General features: G+C 38.2%; 1 protein-coding gene across 1 annotated transcript in view; it reads left to right on the top strand.

Annotated features, from left to right (window-relative positions):
• Nucleotides 1-21,397, top strand: part of LOC117360557 (transmembrane 9 superfamily member 2-like) — a 198,770-nt gene that overhangs the window by 157,816 nt on the left and 19,557 nt on the right. The window contains exons 15-16 of the mRNA XM_033944480.1: nt 2,547-2,658; nt 17,483-17,654. Of these exons, the coding sequence (XP_033800371.1) occupies nt 2,547-2,658; nt 17,483-17,654 (284 nt within the window). The remainder of the gene's footprint in view (nt 1-2,546; nt 2,659-17,482; nt 17,655-21,397) is intronic.

Below are 21,397 nucleotides of genomic sequence, written 5' to 3'. Positions count from 1 at the left end.
GATAATACTAAAAAGGTCTTGTGAAACAACTTAATTTACTGTTAGTGCATTATTAAAGTGGAGTGCAGAATGGAGTTCTATCGATATTAGAATATTATTTAGACTTAGCCTGATACCAAACTTTTATAAATGGAATAATCATGCTGCTTGTAAAGGAGTCTTTTTGCTAGCATTTTGGATGTATGGTGATGTATGAATAATACCATACATCCAAAATGCTAGCAAAATGTTTCCTACAAACTTCTTAGTTAGGTGCCATTGACTGATGTTCGAGTCCTAGCGATTTGTTGAGTTAACAGATCTAAAAAGAGATCGGTTTTGTGCTAGTCCGGTAAGCTCCTCCAGCATTATCCCCATAGTTGTTTTCAACATGTCCAGCCATCTGATGGCAGGATGCCCTCTTTGCCTAGTTCTTCGATCTTCCCACACACAATGTCCTTTTCCAATTATCTTTCTCTTCTGATGGTGTGACCAAAATTACAAAACTATATAACAATCACAGCTCTTATAAAAATTATCAAAAGTGAATATAAAGCGCTCAGACCATATAACCATTAATTTAGTTATAACACCAAACTGCAGTTTAGATAGGGACCATCATTGCATCTTTATAGTCCCTAGTCCAACCCATAGACATATAAAGATTAAAAATAACCACTTATCTGGGTTCACTGAAGGGTTGGGCTGCAGTTGTGATAAAGTGGCAAGTGCTTGAAAGTACTGATCAATATTAAAAGTATGCACTAAACTGCCGAATCAGTATCCATGACCCCCCGACTCGAGTTTCGGCTCTTCATCAGGAGGGGACGCTGTTAAAACAAAATCTCAATTTGAAGTACTAAAACAGTGAATAACTTACTACACCTACCACTGTAAACTTCTTACATACTATGAATTGTATTACTCAAATTCTTTAAATTAGAAAAGATAAAACCTAGTCTCATACCATATATCGGCAACCTATACCCGGCAGGCTAGGAAATACTGTTCCATTCCAATTTGATTCTTCATGTAATTTTTTTTATTTTTTTCATTAGCCACAGTCAAAATACATGCCACAAGATGCACTTTTAACAGTGCTTTCACTGTTCCGACACCCCTGGACCAATCGCTGACACTGCTCTTGAAGAATGGCTCAGTGATTTTTAAGAATCCACCGGAGTGCTCATTTCATTATTAAAGAGCCTGTTTGCAGGCTAGCTATGACTATAGAGTAGCTGGTGACAAAACTACATTGATCTGATATTGACTGTAAATTTAATAAATCATCTCAAAATTATTTAATTCAGAAGATGCAAGTTTACCCATGACCACTGACTTTTCAAGAACTAATCTAGTCATAGAATACCACAAAGGCATCTTAATTGTTGCTTTCATTTCTGTATCTAGTCTCCCTTACTTCTGTGTTCTGATCATATGGGCTAATAGCCAAAATGACTTACTACTTACAGAAGATTCTCATTCTCTCCTGGCAGTTTTCTGATATCTAAGGCAAAGCAAGGATTAGCTGAACAGTAGATTTCTCTATTTTAAAAAGGCCTGTAACTATGTCAGCATTCAAAGAGAAGGGCTTGACCTAAGGAAACAAAATCACAGATTGCAGTCTACTGCAAAAGAGTGGGAAACCCGCATAGTCTAGTTCCTGGGCATTGGGTAATAGGTGATGTTCAGGTAAGTCTCAGGTTGCATTTCTTTATCTAGGTAAAATATCAGCTGGCTGCAGGACCACTTTAAGAAAGATTAAATGAAAGATATTGTGTCCAATTTCTTCGTACCTCTCTAGCATGCCAAAAATCTATTTGAGTCAATAATGTTATCCTGATATGAACCAACTTACTTCTATAGCATAAAGTATCAGCTGAACTTATTTCTCTGCCTTGATGCCACTGATTTGTTGCTCAAATTCTGCTTATCTGCAAGCCCACAAAATATAATTTTGTATCTCAAGTACTAATATTTGCACTGAATGGAAATCTGCCATTTATTCTATCCATGGAGCTTTTAATTCACACTCTGCTGGTGGAGGAAACTACATTAGGGTATTTGGCTGAGACTGCTTGCTTACATGTATTTCCCATTTTTGTGATGGTGGGTTTTTTTCAGGTTCTGCTGGAAGCCATGATGGCACAGATTTCAGTGCAAAGATAGTTCCCTTGTCTGCCAGAGAGGGATTATACAGTTTTTGTTTTCATGCTGTTTTGTATACTGGTGAAGTGGTTGCTGTGCAGGTAATTCCTGGCGATGCGGATATGTTTCAGAACATGACCACTATAAGTATTCTTTCTCCAATTCTACAGGGCTTACAAATATGAACATGCACTTAAACTTTAACACTATTTTCTTTCAGAAATAATGAGTAGATAGACTAATATCCAGATTTTTTTTTTAAGCTTTATTTGTTTGCCATAGACAAATTTTGAGGAGAGACTTTGTAAATGAGGCTTTTAGGTTTTCTAAAATCCATAAGTTGCTTTTTTCGTTGTTTCTGCTCAGGTTTTATTACAGAATACTTTTGAAACCTTTTTTTTATTGTTGTTTCATTTTAGGTCTCACCAGATGTATTACATGTTTGGTTTTCTGTTCTTAGTATTTATAATTCTTCTTATTACATGTTCAGAAGCCACCATCTTGCTATGCTATTTTCACCTGTGTGCGGAGGTAAGTTATTTGTATCATTTATATAACATATAAAAGTATAGTTATTGCATAGCTGAAACACTTAATTCATAATTGCAGAGAATATGGGAGCAGCAACACGCCTGAGTGTGTATAGCAGTAGGGGCTTGGAAGACAAGGTTGCTTTGTGAGAACATATGTCTAAACTGGAAAACACCTAGATAAGTTTTTCACCACCCTGTGTTTTTAGCATTATTCTTCAAGGTAACGCCTAATTGTATTTAAGCTAGAAGGGTGTTTGAAAGGAAGCTCAATTGTATTTTCTGAAGGAATGATGTAATTGCATTGAAGACACAGTGCACATGGATAATATGTTCCAAGACCTACTACAGTTAAATGAAACCACAGACAATACTGAACGCTATTAGTTTACAGTAATTGATAAATTATACACAGTAAGATATTACCGACCTGCTTTTCCATCAAAGCACTGCATACGCAATGAAAAACATGATGATGTTACACATTTGTGGGTATTCGCCAAATTCTCCATTCTTGTGACGCTGTGCTTCACTATGGACTTTCTGACAGGCCCCAGGATTTAAAGCTTAGACTGATGCTGGCACTATGTGCATTGCTTTTTGACTTTCTGATGAAACAGGAGAAGGATCATCTTCGGAAGGTAAAGAAGGCAGAGCAGATGAAAATGATGATGGCTGGATGCTGTCAGAAGGGTTATCATCTTTGGAAACTGAAGAAGGCTAAGTAGATGACGATGATTGCTGGATAACGTCGGGCACAGATGCTGCTCATGGCTGAGGATCTTCAGTAGTGGAAACGTTTTCTTCCTCAAACTTATGAAATAACATCGTGATAGGGTGTTGTTGCTTTTCAATTCATTAAACATTTGCTGGAGCGGTTCCAAGGCTTCCATTATCATACATGTAATTTTAATGCCATGTTTCCTTTAAGTTTTGTGCCATCTGAAACACTTTGCCAAATTTTTTCATTGTCCACATTGCTGGTTCTAGTTCAGTTTCTTCTTATTCTTCCTCCTCGTCTTCTGTAGATAACTTGATTAGGTCTTTCAACTCCTCGTTCATCAACACTTCTTGATGTTCTTCCATTCTTCATCTTTCATGCCGATGAATCCCTTGCCACCAACTTCTCTTGCTGTCTGGATGATCTTCTTTACTTTTCTGTTGATTCCTGGGAAGACTTTGAAATCATGGATGGCTTCAGTCCATAAATTCCTCCAGCATGCATAGACTGTTTCTGGCTTTAATTCATCCATCGCTACTTTGATAAAAGTGAAGGATTTCCAGCAGTTCATGACTTGAAAGTTAGGGTCAGCTTCAATGGCTTCTTGAATCATTTTGAAGACCCGGCAAGTGTACAAGGCCTTGACACACCTAATGATAGGTTGATTGGGTGAAGCAATGAGGTTGTTTTTATTTTCATCCTCAGTGCTGAGTATGGCCAGGTGCATTTTATGTTATCGGTAAAACGTTTTATAGCAAACCTTCCTTCTCCAAATATTCCTTGACTTCGGGAATGAAGCATTGGTGGACATGTTCGGTGAATAGCATTGCCGTGAAGACAGGCAGAAATTTTTTGATTTTGTTCTTGAGAGCATGAGGATTCTTTGCATGGTAAACCATGCCAGACTTTATCATATGTCCAGCTGCATTGCCACATAGTACTAGTGTCAAGTCTATCTGTCCATGCTTTAAATCCTGGTCCTGTTTTGCACTTTTGTGTATATAGGTCCTGTTGATTATTTTTTCCAAAACGGGCCTCTTTCATCACAGTTGAAAACTTGCCTAGAATCATAATTTCCCTCCTTGATTATTTTTTAAAACTCAGATGAAAACACGGTAGCTGCTTTCTCATTGGCCAATGCAGCTTCTCCTACGATTTTAATGTTTTTGAGATTAAATCTGTTCCTAAACTTATGCAGTCATCCTCTACTTGTTGTAAAAGACTTGGGGCTAGATTCACTAACCTTTCTTCCGTGGACGATCCTAACAGGCCCGACAAATTCACTAATGGAAAAAATTCAAATGAGGGTGATCGGAGGAACGCCATCAACTGGCCAACACAGATTGCTAGTGTGCAATCCCACGCATGTAGAGACCATCTGTAGATGGTCAGCACATGCGTCAAGACCCCCTCTGAGCCACAACTATTAAAAAAACTTATTTGTAGTCCAGCGAGCCCTTGGTTTTAACCCGCTTTAAATCCGCAGGTTAAAACCAGGGGCTCGCAGTACGGGGAAAGGCAGGAGAAAACAAGGGATGAGCAAGATGGCGATTTGGGGCAGAGCAGGCAGAAGAGATCGGGGAAGAGCAGGAGAGATATTGGGGAAGAGCAGGGTGGCAATTCGGGGCAGAGCAGGCAGGAGAGATCCAGGGAAGAGCATCGGGGTGGCAGGCAGGAGAAATTTGGGGCAGCAGAGAGCAGGGCTTCAATGGAGCTGGAGTTGGAAAGACATTTTTGATTGGTCCCCAGCAGTCACTTCTTGGGTTGATTGGCCAGCCCAGTCGGTTTCAAAAATTTGTTTGGTGAATCGCGTCCCTGTCTACTTTGCATGCATTTCCCCTCATTTCCATGCATGGATTGGAAGCAGATCGCAGGAGAGGTTAGTGAATCAGGTGGAGGGAAATCTGGTCGCAAAAAGGTCGCAACCGATCGGTACACGATCGGTTTGCTTATTGAATCTTGCCCTTGGTTTCCTCTTCAGTTCTGTCTTTCTTTTGAAAGTCCTTATATATGCTTAAGGCTTTTTGCTGTAATATGTTTTACGTCAACAGGTTCCTTCTTAATATTCATATCTTCCAACCACAAATTTAAGGCTTTTTCTACCTTCATTAACATGCATTACAGCCGTAACTGTCGCAATTTGTGGTGCTCCCCCAAAAAAAACTAGCATAAATTTTTTTCTTTGTTCTTCATCGCTTCACTAATGGAAGATTCATTCTTGCCATACAACCTGGCATATCTCCACATGCGTTTTTTAAAATGTTTAATTTCAGAATTTTCACTTTCTCAGTAATAGAAAGTACATCACGACTTCTCTTAGGCTTAGAAGCACTACCAGCATCTGTACTCTTATGCTTTGGGACCATTCTGAAGCCAGCTTTTAAATTATAATTCCCTACACAATCTAAAAGAATATATGAAAATTAAAAATAGCAAGGGGCATTAAGATGCACAGTCAAGTTGCTATTCCCACCACTGACTTGTTGAAAACTGCAACCAGTGAAAATGCTAGAAGCCAGCAGCGGCCAGGTCTTCAAGATGATTCGAGCAACCATTCAAATGGCCTGAACTCCCTCTTCTGATGTCACATCCAGTTGGCAAGACCAGGAAGAAAGTTGAGTCTGGCATGAACAGCAAGCAGGAGATGCTGCTCGCTGCTGTTGAAGTTTATAGAAAATATACTGCGTGTGCAATTGGGTGGAGCACAGGATGGGAGTGCTCAGAGCTCAAGCGGTGGTAAACTGTGGATAATTGAAACCGTGGATACGGGTAACCCCCTGTACAAGGATTGGTGGGCTGTGTTGTGTGCCGAGTCCATTCCTTTCCAGGATACAAGAAGCTTTGCTTGAATTTGAATCACACTAGATTGTGGAAGATTAAAGAGAAGCTAGCATTCAAATGTATCTTTTAAAACGCAAATAATGTGTTGGTGATAATATCTTTTTATTCTTTCCAACCTAATTGTGTTGGAAAGAAGTTTATACATCAGAGTTTGAGAATGTCTGTCCATCTTTAGCAGGGAGGTGGGAGACAAAATAATTCTCAGAAATCTTAACAGAATGGGTCAAAATTTGGGGTGCAGGAAAAACTTGTGATAAAATGACTTATTCAGAAATGGTTAACAAAGAGAAATGAAGCCTCCCCCCCCAAAAAAAAGGAAAAAAAAGACCAATACATTTTTGGGGAGAAGCAATTTCAGCTTCTGCAGCACAGAAAATTGGAATTGCTGAAAAATAGCACTTAGAGAATTGATTCTACACATGTGCATACACAGATTGGAATTAAGTCCATAAAGTATGATTCAAATGTTTTCCCTTCCAAGAGCCTCTCTTCACTGCTGCTGCGGCAAGGCTCCTAATGATTTTTACGGATTACAATTTTGTATAGACCTTTTAATAAAGATTCTTCATCTTGTACATTTCACTCTGCAGTCTTTTCTTTGTTTTTTATTTTCTTTGTTGTAAAATTTTCTGTGAATTCTAGTTATACCTCAGGGAATTGTGAAATTATGGGTTTACATGGTCTGTGCATATGCATCAGCACATACATAATTTGCATACAACTTAATAATTACCTAGGTGTGAGGGCCAGCACGGTGGGATGTTCTTTTGTATGGCAGAATGGTGCTACACGGAGAGAAAGCATATTGCAGTTAGACACAGCAGGAGCAGGCAGAAGTGTCAGCTTGAGCTAGTTAGCTTGCGGCAGTTCCTGTTTGTGTTAAGGTCAGCAGCAGGAGGAAGAAATGGGAGAAACATCTGGAGGGTTGCTGCTGAGCCAGGCCTACCTGCTCAGACCTGTAGAGCAAGTGCCAGGAGGAAAAGGATAGCAGCCTACCTTAAGATAGGTGCTGAGAGTTCTTCATCTTCAGCAGGGAGCCGTTCCCTGCTTGGACACACTCCCTGAGCTCTTCTAGCTGCAGTGCATGGTGGCAACCTGCATTAGTGATTGAGAGGTGCAATAGAGTTTGTCCAGAGTAGAAGGGTTAAGGGAAAGGACGGCAATCCCAGTTAGAGACCAGCATGAGGAGGCGGAATACCTGAAAAAGAGGGAAAACCTTAGGAAGAATCAGGACCTGATAGGATGTGGGGAGAAGGAAGCTCTGTGATGTAGGAAAAGGGGTTTCCTTTTATGGGAAAATACAGAGAAGGGGGATCAGGAAGTGCCTGATGGACAACAATATGCAAGTGGAAAGGGGGAGACTGATGAGAAATGTGAGCAGAGGGAATCTGAATGGGAAAAAGTGGGCAGAGGAAGTATTCCTGTTGGGAAAAACAGGATGTTGGAGTTCTGATGGAAAAGGGATGATTTTATGGGTGGGGTGGGGGGGGGGGGAATGGAAAGGGAAAGCTCTGTGGTTAGGGACTTGCCTTGTGTGGTTCACTGCTAGAGCTTCTGCCTCTGCACCCAGAGATTGTGAGATCAAATCCTAGTGCTGCTTCTTGTGACCCTGGGCAAGTCGCTTAATCTTCCAGTGCCCACCGCTTTGAATACCAAAGCCACAGAAAGGTGTTATACAAATCTCCATTCCCTCTTATGTTGAACACTTCATTCCTTCAAAACATATACTGTATTTTGTCTGCTGGTCCAGATTTGGCTGACAGGATTGATCTGTCCGGAATTCAATTGCATCCAGGCATTTGTAGTCTTATTTATTTTAGGAAATACAATCGGGGAAATCAAAGCTACAAGTTTTGTATACAATGGGGTAACCCTAGGATTATATCAATACTGTTGGACAAAGCAACCTGTTCACACAGTGTGCCCATAATCCCTGCAGCAGCAGCACACACACAGTGTCCCTGATCTTAAAGGGGATTTATAATGTTCTATTTAATATGTTATATAAGAAATGTATATTTAGTTTTGCATATTTTTCAAGTTGTTTGCACATATTCCTCTAAGGTGCACCTAATAAATATAGCTTTCTTAAGGGTTGCTATGCATAGTGACACCTAGTGACTGAAGTGTGCAGTTTAACGAGGCTCATTTTTGAAACTGAAAGGTTACGATGTGATATGTACTTGGAATCTTTTATGTGAAGTTCACTGCAGTGCTGGGGTTTCTGTGTGGCCAGTCTAGTAAGACTGCTGGCCCCCCAGACATCCTAATAGCTTGTTTTTGCATGTTTTTCCCTTGGATGTTTTTTTGTTTGAGAATGGCCCTTAGACACACTGAACACACAAACATCTAAAACTGGGTGATTTTCAAACCAAAAACATAGGTATTTTTCTGGTTCAAAAATGACCTTATTTGGCACTGGAGTTTTAGATTTTTTTTTTTTGCAAAACATCCAAAATAGGATTTAGATGTCATATCACAAATATGAAATGAGTATGGCCTCCTTGTGATAAAACAGTTCACTCCAACTTAGATAGTGTAGTAACGCTAGATAATATATCAATGCTTTATAAATTCTTTCTTAGTCCAGTTTCTTTACAACAGTACATCTTAGGAATTCAGATATCCACCCTTATTAGTAGATACAGGTGGTAGGATTCTTCATGATTCCAAGTACTATTTCCCAACTATTTACTTATTTCAATTATTTTATATAAATATAAATAATAATGAGGGGGCGTGGCTTGGACGCGAATGATGACGGTCGGGTGAAGGCGAAGCTCCGTACAAACAAGCTTATTTTGCGAAATTTACTACAAAAAAAAATTAAATTCCCATGATCTTGATGTGATAAATTGAAATCTGCATCCTCATCAGAGACGGAGAAACGATTGAATACGAAAAATCAAAAGTGAAAGTGCCGTTTTTAAAGTCTGAGAAGCGAGGTGTAAAAGCAGGAGATTGACGGAGTTGAAAACTGCTGGTGAGCTAACTAACAACAAGCTTGAAAATTTCTCTTTATAAATAATAAATGAGGAGGCTGTGCCTGTCGTGCTGTGGAGATAAGCTGTTTTAAAATAGCTCTCCTCTGCCGGAGATGAAGTAAAGTATGCTATAAAACAACGGTTTTTTTTTACTATTTCCTTGCTGCCAAATTAAAAAAAAAATTGTGAATGACTAATATAATATAATATAATATCATCTCCTCTCCTCTTCTGAAATTGAAAACAGTCCGATATAAAAGATTTTTTTCTTGGGCTGTGAGAAAGATGACAGAATAAAAGACCAACGGTTTTTAACCTGGAAAATAATATCGAGGAAACTGAGAGGCGCTGGAAACGGATATATACATATATACATATATTTCAAAAATACTGGAAGGAATACTGCTCTCCTTAGTAGGGGCTGCGATTGGGCTCATAAGAGGAAAGCAAGGGAAAAAAGGATTACCGGTACTGAATTTTTCAACGCTGATGCAAAGTGTCAACAAAAAAAAAAAAAAAAGGTGACTAACAGATTTAACAAAATAAATCTGTAAAAGATTAAACAGCAATATCTAAAAAATTAAAGAAAGAAAGGTTGCTAATTTGAAAGTTATTGCCTTCATAGCTGAGATAAGGCTTGAAGGAAGAGAAAAGAACTACTGACATTTTTTTTTTTTTTTTTTTACTCACAGCAATAGAACTTGAGAGAAATAACTGACAGTTGCTCTAAGAATATTGAAATAAAAGTTTTGAACCTGTTCTAATAAAAGATTGAGACAGATAATTAAGAAAGGAGAAAAGAAGAAAAAGGAAAAAGGCTGGAAAAAGAAAAATTTTTAAAAAGTATAGAAACAAATCCTGAAAGAAAACCACTCATCATAAATAGAATACTCAAAACAAAAAAGATAAGAGGAAAAATATTGAAACTGATACCAAGAGACAGTGAAGATAAGCTGTAATAAAGAGAAGAAAAGAATAACAGAAGATGACATCTAAAAAACAAAACAAAAATGATTCAGAAGCAAGTGGTTCCGGTATTAGTAGCAGCAATAAAAGATCAAAACCAGAGCCAAATAACACACCCTCAAAAGTTCCGTTGCCATCAGATGAAAACCCTGACGTCATGGAAGAATTGAGACAAATTAAAGAAATAGTATTAGACAGCAATAAAAAACTAAAAAAAGCAATTGAAGATGCTGCAATTCTCACCAAAAGAGTTGATATAGTTGAAAATAAAATAAATGATCTAGAAAACAATACAGAACAACTAAATACAGACATGAGAAAATCTAAAATAATATGGAAAGAAGTTGAAGAAATTAAAAGAGACTTGGAAGACAGCCGAAATAGAGAAAGAAGGAATAATTTAAGGATCATCGGGATTCCGGAAGGGGTAGAAAAAAATGACCCTATAACATTCCTGGAACAATTTCTACCTAAAATACTACCTTTAAAATTCAAATCTGCATTAGAAATAGAAAGAGCACACAGAATACCAACACAAAATAAAAACCTTCAATCAAGACCAAGAACTTTAATATTTAAACTTTTGAGACACCAACAAGCAGTAGAAATCTGCCAGCTAGCAAAGGAAAACAAAAACCTAAAATGTCAGGATGCAAGAATCCACATTGTTCCTGACTTTGCAAAAGAGACTGCACTACGAAGAAAACAATTCCTGGACATGAGACCCCAACTGCGAGCTCTAGGGGCTAGATATGGCCTTCTGTATCCAGCAGTAATGAAAATTACCATTGCTAACAAGACTCAAAATTTTTCAGATCCTACAAAACTTCAAGAGTTCCTCGATCAATGTGAACAGCCAATGTCCTCTTAAATAAGAACTTATTATCGAACAATATATTTGTGTTTATATTTATAATTATGTTTAAAATAATAAAACATAAAGATTAAATATGGAATACAAATGTAAAGTTCGATACAGAAACAGATCTTTCAAATCCAACTGAAAGGAAATAGAAGAACATAGAACTGTGATTTAAACTACAGGAATATTCTAAACAACGAAATTGATTCCATGTCAAAAGGATCCAACATGCAGTCTTGCCATGCTGATGAGAGACAAGATATGAACGAACATGAGACAAACGAAGGTTTAGATCAAAGACAAAGAAATGAAATGAATATAGATTGAAAATTGACTGAAATAGCAATGGACATGAAAAACTTGAGACGCAAAATAAGACAGGAGGTTTATGAAAACTGAGAATAATTTCCTGATATTACCGGAATGTCATTTGTTTGTTAAACCCTTTTTACAAAACCAAGATACGATTTGTGGCGACGACCAAGACAGTAACAGACACTCAGAGATGTTATTACCACAGCTTGCTCTGAAAAGAAAAGAAAAGGAATGCTCTTCTGGACATAATAGTTTCCTACTCTTTGATTTGATATTCTAAAATGTAACTAATAATTATTTTGAAGGGAAAAAGTTAAAGGTAATCTCCTAAAGGTTGGACTGAGGAGAAATCTGTTCATCCTTTGTGACTGCCTTCAAACATATACCTAAGCCTTAAAAATATAAGTTATAATATTTCAATTATAATTATATATCATTTTGAATTAATTCATATATAACTGAATAAGTGATATACATTGTTGTCATATGCAATAATTTCCTTAAAGAAAAGGGAAATAATATAATTTATACTTATTATTTAAAAATGAAAACATTTCTTGACACCACTTAGAACTTACTGTTAGAAAACAAGTACTTTATTATACAATACAAACCAAAACATAATAATAAAAAACTCAAAAAATAAATTATATATTGGGAATTTATAATGGAATAAAATAAATTAAAACATCTCTAAATGGAGAAATATAATTAAAAAAAAAAATAAAATAAAATAAAATAAAATAAATAATAATAGTAGTAAATAAAGTTATATATTTTAATAGCTGGTAGGAGTTATATACACCTAACCTCAAAATGCGTATCCAAGTGGTCATATTAAAATGGGGAGGGAAGGGAGGGAAGGGAGGGAAGGGAATGGGAAAATATAATGGAAAATGGGAAAAAAAAGAAAAAGTGTACATTCAAAAATATTTTAAATACTGGGGGAAAAAATTAAGAAAAACAATTCATATAATTTTAAGGAAAATATATCAAAAATACATAAATGGATCTTAAAATAATATCCTTAAATGTTAATGGTCTAAATCATATGATAAAAAGGAAAAAAGCTCTATTATTTTTAAAAAGGCAAAATGCGGATTTATGCTTTATACAAGAGACCCACCTCTCAAATATTGAATCTAATAAACTACAAGGAGGTTGGGTCAAACATTGTTTTTTCTCACCAGCTACAAAGAAAAAAGCAGGTGTTGCTATTCTGGTAAATAAAAAATGTACTGCTACATTCAAATTAAAGGCAACAGATATTAATGGAAGATGGATAATTGTGGAAATGAATCTGGGAAATACTACCATGACGTTGATTAATATATACGCCCCTAATTCGAACCAAAATGAATTTTTTAAAACTCTTCAACAACTGATATTGCCACTGGCTACTTCAAATCTAATAGTAGCTGGGGATTTTAATGCTGTTATGGATCCTCTATTGGACAAAAACCCAAGTAGATATATGAAATCAATGGGATTAGATAATTTAATACAAACTTGTGATTTAATAGATATTTGGCGAATACTTCATTTTAATGGACGGGAATTTTCATTCTGTTCTCATGTTCACAATTCCTTTTCAAGAATAGATTATATTTTTATATCAAAACACCTAGCACATCAAGTAACAAAAGCTGCCATTGATCCAATTATTTTATCTGATCATGGTGGGGTATGGATTGAAATTAAGATTACAGATCAAAATACAAATAGACCAATATGGAAGTTTGATAATGCATTGCTTGCTGATCCAATATTTTGTGAAAATTTTCAAATAAAAATGAAAGATTTTTTTCAAATAAATGATAAAGATGAGATCTCTAGAGAAATATTATGGGATGCATTTAAAGCATCAATAAGAGGACAAATCATTTCTTATTCAGCTTATCTTAACAAACAAAATAAAAAACAATACTCTAATTTAGAAAAAGAAATTAAAAATTTAGAATTAAAACTAATAAAAAAATGGGAATATTCTATACAACAAAAACTGTTAAAACTCAAATGTAAATACAATGAAATATCATCAAAAATGATAAGAAAAGATTTATTTGCACAGCAGGCACTGTATTATGGAAACTCAAATAAGTCGGGAAGAATACTGGCAAATTATCTAAAAGTGAAAAAAAAGAAAACAAAAATAATTGCTATAAAAGATGAAAATGGCGAAACACTCACACAAATTGATCCAATCTTAAAACAATTTCTAAAATTCTATAAATCTCTTTATTCTTCCGAGACTTATTTAAATAAAGAAAAGGAAGGTTTAGAATTCTTAAATTTATTAGAGGGTCCAAAGGTTCCTGAACATATAAAACGAAGTATGGAAGAACCAATATCACTAAAAGAATTAGAAACAGCTTTGAAATCCCTTAGAGTTGGATCCGCTCCAGGTGGTGATGGATATACAGTTGAATTTTATAAAACATTTCAAAACTTTTTATTACCCTATTTATTAAATCTTATTCAATATCAACTTAATAAAGGTTGTACAAATGGCACTATGGCAGAATCATTAACAATAGTTTTACCAAAGCCAAATAAAGATCCCACTTTGGTATCGAACTATAGACCAATCTCTTTAATAAATGTAGATGGAAAATTATTAGCAAAAATTCTTGCGTTAAGATTGGCTAAAGCTCTCCCACATATTATAAGCATGTCTCAAACAGGATTCGTTGCTCAAAGACATTCATCTCATAACACTAGACTAGCATTCCATATGTTATACTTAACAAAGAAAATGAACGAGCCCACTTTTGCTGTATCTTTAGATGCAGAAAAGGCTTTTGATAGAATAGAATGGACATTTATGTATCAAGCAATGGAATGGTTTGGTATAGGTCCTGGATTCACTCAAATGATACAAACATTATATAGCTCCCCTTCTGCTAGATTATACATTAATAATATGTTTTCAGAAAAATTCAATCTACAAAGAGGAGTTAGACAAGGTTGTCCTTTGTCTCCTTTACTGTTTGATATAGTTTTAGAACCCTTAATATTAGCAATCCAACAAATAAAGGAGATACAAGGTATACCTCATTCAGATAAAGAATATAAAATATCAGCTTATGCTGATGATTTATTATTATATTTGAGGAACCCAAAATCTACCATTCCACATTTACTTGAACTAATTGAAAAATTTGGAAAATTTTCAGGATATAAAATAAACTGGAACAAATCAGAAGTACTTCCATTAAATATACATTGTACAAAAGGTTTATTTAAATCATTCTCTTTTGTTTGGAAGGAGGATGCTATTAAATATCTTGGAATTTGGATTACAAAAAATATAGACGACACAATGAAAATTAATGAAAAAAATTTATTACAAAAAATAACAGAGATGTGTGAGCAATGGAACCCTTTACACTTATCTTGGTGGGGAAGAATACAAACTGTTAAAATGATGATATTACCTGTAGTCTGTTACCAAATGGGAATGATACCAATTTTCTTCCAAAATTCTTTTTATAAAAAATTAAATAAAATATTGACAAAGTTTATTTGGCTTGGGAAAAACCCCAGAATTGCTTTAATGTCATTACAAAGACCAATTGCGGAGGGAGGGGTAAATTTTCCCAACTTCTATAGGTATCATCAAGCCTATATTTTACGTCAAGGTATGTATTGGATCCTCCCAGAGCCCACTGTAAATATCCCAGAATGGTTTTGGCTAGAATGGAGACTTATGTTTCCATTACGTCTTAGTCATGTAGTTAGTATCAAAATGCCAAGGCTATACAAAGAACATAAAATATTCATGGATACATGGAAAACTTTAAGATATATAAGTAATCTAACTCCTATTCCAATTAATAAATCAACAACTCAAACAATTTGGTTAAACCCCAAGATCAAAATAGGCGGTTTCAAAATAATCTGGAAAAACTGGATGACAGCAGGTATTCGTATTCTAGACGACATAATAAAAAATGGTAAAATGCTGGAGTTTTCACAATTGCAACATAAATTTGATCTTAATAAAACACAATATTTTAGATGGTTGCAATTGAAGCAATCCATTCAAGAAGGGTTCCCTGAATGGAAAAATCTTACTAATTATCACAACTTGGAATTCTTGTGTTTCCAGATAAATTCAATAGGACATGAAGCTGCACAGTGGTATAAATTAATATCTGGATATATAAATAAAAAACCAAAAAATGGTCTTAGAGACATTTGGAGCATTGAGATAAAGCACCAAATTAGTGCATCTCAATGGCCACGACTTTGGTCTTGGAGGTTAAAATGTACGGTGTCAGCATCTATGAGACAAACTTGGTTTTTTCTTTTACATAGAGCTTTATGGACCCCTACACGTTTACATAGAATTGATAGCTCTAAATCTAATAGATGCTGGCACTGTCATATTGAAATTGGGACATTAGACCATCTTCTATTCTTTTGTCCATTCATCTTAACATTCTGGAAATCAATTTGGCCTCAAATTAATAGGATGTTAGAAAACCCAGTAGCCTTGACATATGATACTATATTATTTGGAACAACAATGAGAACAAAAAGTCAAATAACATCAAATAATAACAAATTATTATACATTTTAACTGGAATAGCAGTACAACAAATCACATTGAATTGGAAAAATCATGACAGATTAAATTACACTTTCTGGTGGAATTCTGTTTGTCATATATATAAAATGGAACTTACCATAGCAACACAAAAAGGATATATTAATAAATTTCAAAAGATATGGAGACCATTAACAGAATTTTGTAATGAATAATTAACTTTTCCCAAGATAAAAATTGATTAGAGGGAAATGAGATGGGATTTTATTTCTGATTTACACACTATATCAATGTTGAATGAATTTATAATAAAGTTGTTTTGAAATATTATTGATTGAATGGGAGGGAGGGAGGGAGGGGGAATACTACATTCGAAAGAAATTATATAAATCTAGATTTACTGCATAATATTATAAAATTTGTATAAAATTAATTTTCTAAAAAAATGTTAAACTTGAAGATGATAAGTATGTATATCAAGTGTATATATTTAAGTATCTAATAAGTTTATATGAAACACTTGTTGTAACAAAAGAAAATGAATAAAGATTATAAAAAAAAAAAAAAAAAAAAAAAAATAAATATAAATAATAAACTTAGCTTATTCAAAGTCCATTCCCCTTCCTGATGCGTTTCGCCAAACTTTCTCAAGATCGCGGGAACTAAAACATAAAGGTTAGCAAAAGAGGAAATTACTCTACAAGCATTAAAATCCCACTATTATTCTAATTCTCTAATGCTACTTTATCTTTTTCATATGCTTTATATTTTGTATTTTACCTGGACATTACAGCTTCTCCTCATATTCCAATACTACCTTATCTTTTTTATATACTTTATATTTTTTATTTTACCTGGACATTACAGCATAGCTTCTCCTAGTATAACCAGCCATTCAAAAATGGCCGCGGCCTTCTAAACCAGCACTAAAATACCCTCCCCAATTATGACATCATAGCATCACATGATCTACTGAGGAGGCCTGATCAACTATCAACTTGGGCCATCCAGTCTGTAGTTTCATTCAAACCCTCCGGAGCCATAGTTTGGAGCTCAAACATCCATTTCAGTTCCATAAGATTCAAGGTTCGTTCCTTGTGATAAAGCATGTCAGTAGTATTGCCATGGGACAAGTGGCATCCTATGGTTAAACAGTAAAATGTATCCATTGAACAGAGATGTCGCACTTGCGTCCACCACTTTTTAGATACATTATTGTATTAGATTGCTTGACTTCATTGTGATATGGCACTAGTGAATAAAAAAAAAAATGCTCAAGCCAAATGTTCTCATGATTATAAATGGAAAAATTGTAAGGTGCTTCATAAAAAGAGAGAGAGAGAGAGAACCAACATCCCTGCAAGCAAAAACTGTTCTGTAGTAGACAGTGAAAGAACCCCCCCCCCCACACACACACATACATACAATCTGCCCTGTTTCTTGGCCATTGGCTAGTTGGATTATAAGATTATTGGTTCAGTTTACTCAAAAATGACTACTTAGGTTTTATAAATGTAATATTTAGAATGCTATGATTTTGTTCATGTGAAATTAAATTGTTTGTCCTGTTTAACCTCTTTCAGGATTATCATTGGTGGTGGAGATCATTCCTTACCAGCAGCTTTACTGCAGTGTATCTGTTTATCTATGCAGTCCACTACTTCTTTTCTAAGCTCCTGATCACAGGCACTGCTAGCACCATTTTGTACTTCGGTTACACTATGATCATGGTCTTAATCTTTTTCCTTTTCACTGGTAAGTAAAGTTTCATTATAACTTGCATATCTTCTAAAATATTTATACAGCTACTTTTGCAGGGCATACAGTACATACACAAATTGGAAATCTCTTAAGGTAACAGCTGGCTGCTATTTTATGATTTCCCCAAAATCACCCTTTTTAGATTAATTAGTATGCGTTATAGAGGAAAGCTGATTCTTTATTTACCCTTCCCTTTGTTTCGGTTTCCTCACACTACCTTCCACAACATATCCTTGTTGTAATAGGTTAAGGGCTGGAAGAGACATCATCTTAGTGGCTGAAATTTTTTGTACTACTTGGAAGAATAGAGGGTGTCATTTCATCCCAAGAGTGTACCGTATTTTCACGCAGATAACGCGCACCCGTGTAAAACGCGCACACGGGTATAGCGCGCAGAAACTACGATTTTATGTACAAAAACTTTTGTATACCGCGCTCACGGGTATACCGCACATGCAGCCCGACTGTCCTTTCGCCCGCCCCGACTCTCCTCTGGCCACCCCGACTCTCCTTTCGCCCTCCCCGACTCTCTGTGTGCTGTCCCGACTCTCCGTTCACCCTCCCTGACTTTCCGTGCACTGCCCCGACTCTCCGTGCGCTGTCCCGACTCTCCGTTCACCCTCCCCGCCTCTCCGTGCGCTGTCCCGACTCTCCGTTCACCCTCCCTGACTTTCTGTGCACTGCCCCGCCTCTCCGTGCGCTGTCCCGACTCTCCGTTCACCCGCCCTGACTTTCCGTGCACTGCCCCGACTCTGTGCGCTGTCCCGACTCTCCGTTCACCCGCCCTGACTTTCCGTGCACTGCCCCGACTCTCCGTGTGGTCGGGTTGGGCCCATGTGCCTCAGGCCGCGCCCCCAGGTGGGACCTAAGGCTCCAGGGCCTATTCTGATTGGCCCACGCGCCTTAGGCCCCACCAGTAGGCGGAGCTTTGGGACGGATGGGCCAATCCGGCCTCATTCCGTCGTTGGCTGCCTGCCGGACAGGCGGGTTTGGCTCCCGTCTGTCCGGCCAACTACCAAAGGTACGGGGAAGGGGGGTGGGGGTGTCGTGGGGGTCGGCCAGGGGGGTCGCGGGTCGGCTGGGGGGCGGTCAGAGGTTCTGGGGGGGGGGGGGTCGTTGGAGGGCAGGAGGGCCTGGGATCCCTCCTGCCCGTAATGTAGTGCGGGGTGGGGGTAGGGGGTCGCCGTGGCCAGGAGGGTTTGGGCTCCCTCCTGGCCCGATATTGTCGGGGAGTTGGGGAGTCGGCCGGGCAAGAGGGCTTGGGCTCCCTCTTGCTCCGATCGTGGATGCGGGTGCGGGTGGGAGCGCGTGCGAGCGGTCGTTTGGGGTGGGAGTGCGAGCGGTCCTGCTGGGGGGGGTGAATCGGGCGTCGGGCGGGGTGGGAACTATGTAAAAAAAATTTTGTATACCGCGCTCATGCGTATAACGCGCGAGGGGTATGCGCGGTAGGTAAAAACGCGTATAACGCGCGCGTTATATGCGTGAAAATACGGTATTCATACCAAGACCCAAGCACACATCCTACGCAATGCATTTGCCTAAGCACTCACCTCACATAATGCACTTGGGATATGATGCACAAAGCTCCAACACCACAGATGCTCAGCACAATAGCATGCACATTATATGCATGCTAGTTGTGCAGAACATCGCTGATAAAAGGGGGAGGAACTGTGCCTAGTGCTTGATCAGAGGAGCAATTGCTAGCACAGATCCTTCTGCCTGCCCACAAAAAAAAATCAGCCCCTGCTCTCCCTGCCTGCCTGTTCAGCTGATCGAGCCATGGGAATCCCTGATAAGCTGAGCTAGCAGGACTCTCCAAAGCCGCCACAACTTTGGGGAGTCTTGCCGGTTCAGCTGATCAGGGCAGAGAATGAAACGGGGAAAAAATTTGTCCCTGTCTTCACCCCCGTCCCCGTGAGCTTGGTTCCTGTCTCGTCCCTGTGAGCTCTGTCCCCGCCCTGATCCCATCCACACAAGCTCGAATAGTTTTATACTGAACTTATTTTGTTAAAGTATAAAAAGAAGCAATATTCTATACACTTGTCATTTTATAAATCAAAGTTCTGGCTGCCGAACTAAAAAAAGAGATCTTAAGCTGGTAGGGCTTTGTCTATAAATGTTTATCAACACAACTATTATACTACTTTATCCTAAAGCAAAAAAAAAAAAAAAATAGAAATATTTTTTTCTACTTTTGTTGTCTGGTTTCTGCTTTCCTCATCTTCTCCTCTTTCAATTCCTTCCATCTACTGTCTGCCTTCTCTCTGCCTCTTCCATATGCTCTGTTACTGTGCCTCTCCCTTCCATCTCTCCCTCCACCCCCCCATTGATATGGTACCCATCTTCTTCCCTCTGCTCCCCCCATAGTCTGGCATATCTGCATTCTTCCCTTCCCTCCCCCAAGTATTTTTTAGTCTCTCCTCCTTTCTTACCCTCAGATCTGGTATCTGTCTCCCCAATCCAGCATGTGCCTTCTTTTTCTTTATCCCCTCCTTCCATCCAGTTCCCTCTCTCTGTCTGTTCCTTTCTCTCTTCCCCATTTCCCTTCAGTGTCTTCTCCCCATTCTCTTCCCCATTTCTGTCTTCTCTCTACTCTCTCTTCCCCATTTCCCTTCAGCGTCTGTTCCTCTCCACCCCCCCACCCCCCTTCAGCACCCTTCGCATTGTCCAGCAGCCTTCTCCCTCCTGTTCGCTGCAGTCTGAGTATCTCCCTCCTTTCCCCTTACCTTCACTGGTGATTTGTTTTTATTTGAACAAGCAGACGGAGCCTTGAAGTTGCGTGTGGCTGCTGGAAAGTTCTCTGACGCAACTTCCTGTTTCCAGTTGCATCTGAGGAGAATTTTCTTGCAGCCACATGCAACTTCAAGGCTCCGGCTGCTTGTTCAAAGAAAATAAAAAAATCGCTAGGGGAGTGAGGGAGATGTCCAGATGGCGGCGATCGTTAGGAAGGAGGGGGAGGGGGCTGCTGGACTGTGTGATTGATGACCACGCACATTCCCTCACTTAACTGCGGAGACAAGGCCATTCACCGGTGAATGGCCTTGTCCCTGTACCCATGGCGACCACTTTATTCTCCCACTGTTTCGGCAGGTTACCCGCGACTAGCTGCGGGTAACAGCCACTGTGTCATTCTCTTGATCAGAGAGTCCCCTGCCCCGATCAGCTGAACAGGGAGGGCAGGGGCTGGGTTGTTTTTAGTTGTGTTTGGTTTTTTTTTTAATGAGCACAGCTGTGGCATCTAGATTTTTGGACTTGCACTGTATTTTACTTGGAGATAATTTAAATAATGAAAGACCATATTTTATTATATTCTGGCTTGGACACTGGGTTTTACAGAAGAATGTAGATTACAGCTCTAACAATCTTCAGTGGCCCTCACTGGTTCTCATTTACATAACCAAACTTGAATTTTTGGGAGGAGCCTTTGGTACCTGAACCAATGAGTGCTTTAGGCCCCTCCCACTGCATCCCAGGTTGCACTGGGAAGAGGAAGACTTGCAGTTTGAAGAGGTGGGCATGCCAACAGGAAGAGGTAGGCATCAGGTGCATCCAACAGACCTGAGCCCGTGTGCCCTCCAGTACAGAGACCACACCCCTCAACACCCTTGAACTTAAAAAGGTCAAGCTCATCCATGCTGGGACCCTTGACAACTCCCCAATCTCACTCCATATCTTAAAATTCAAGCTCGGCAGGAGGGATGTCCATTTCATCCTGCCAGAATCTTGCTTTTTCA

The sequence above is a fragment of the Geotrypetes seraphini genome, chromosome 5 (assembly GCF_902459505.1).
Source record: "Geotrypetes seraphini chromosome 5, aGeoSer1.1, whole genome shotgun sequence".
Lineage (NCBI taxonomy): Eukaryota > Metazoa > Chordata > Amphibia > Gymnophiona > Dermophiidae > Geotrypetes > Geotrypetes seraphini.
Note: the sequence above shows the minus strand (reverse complement) of the source record. Positions and strands in the feature narration are given on the sequence as shown.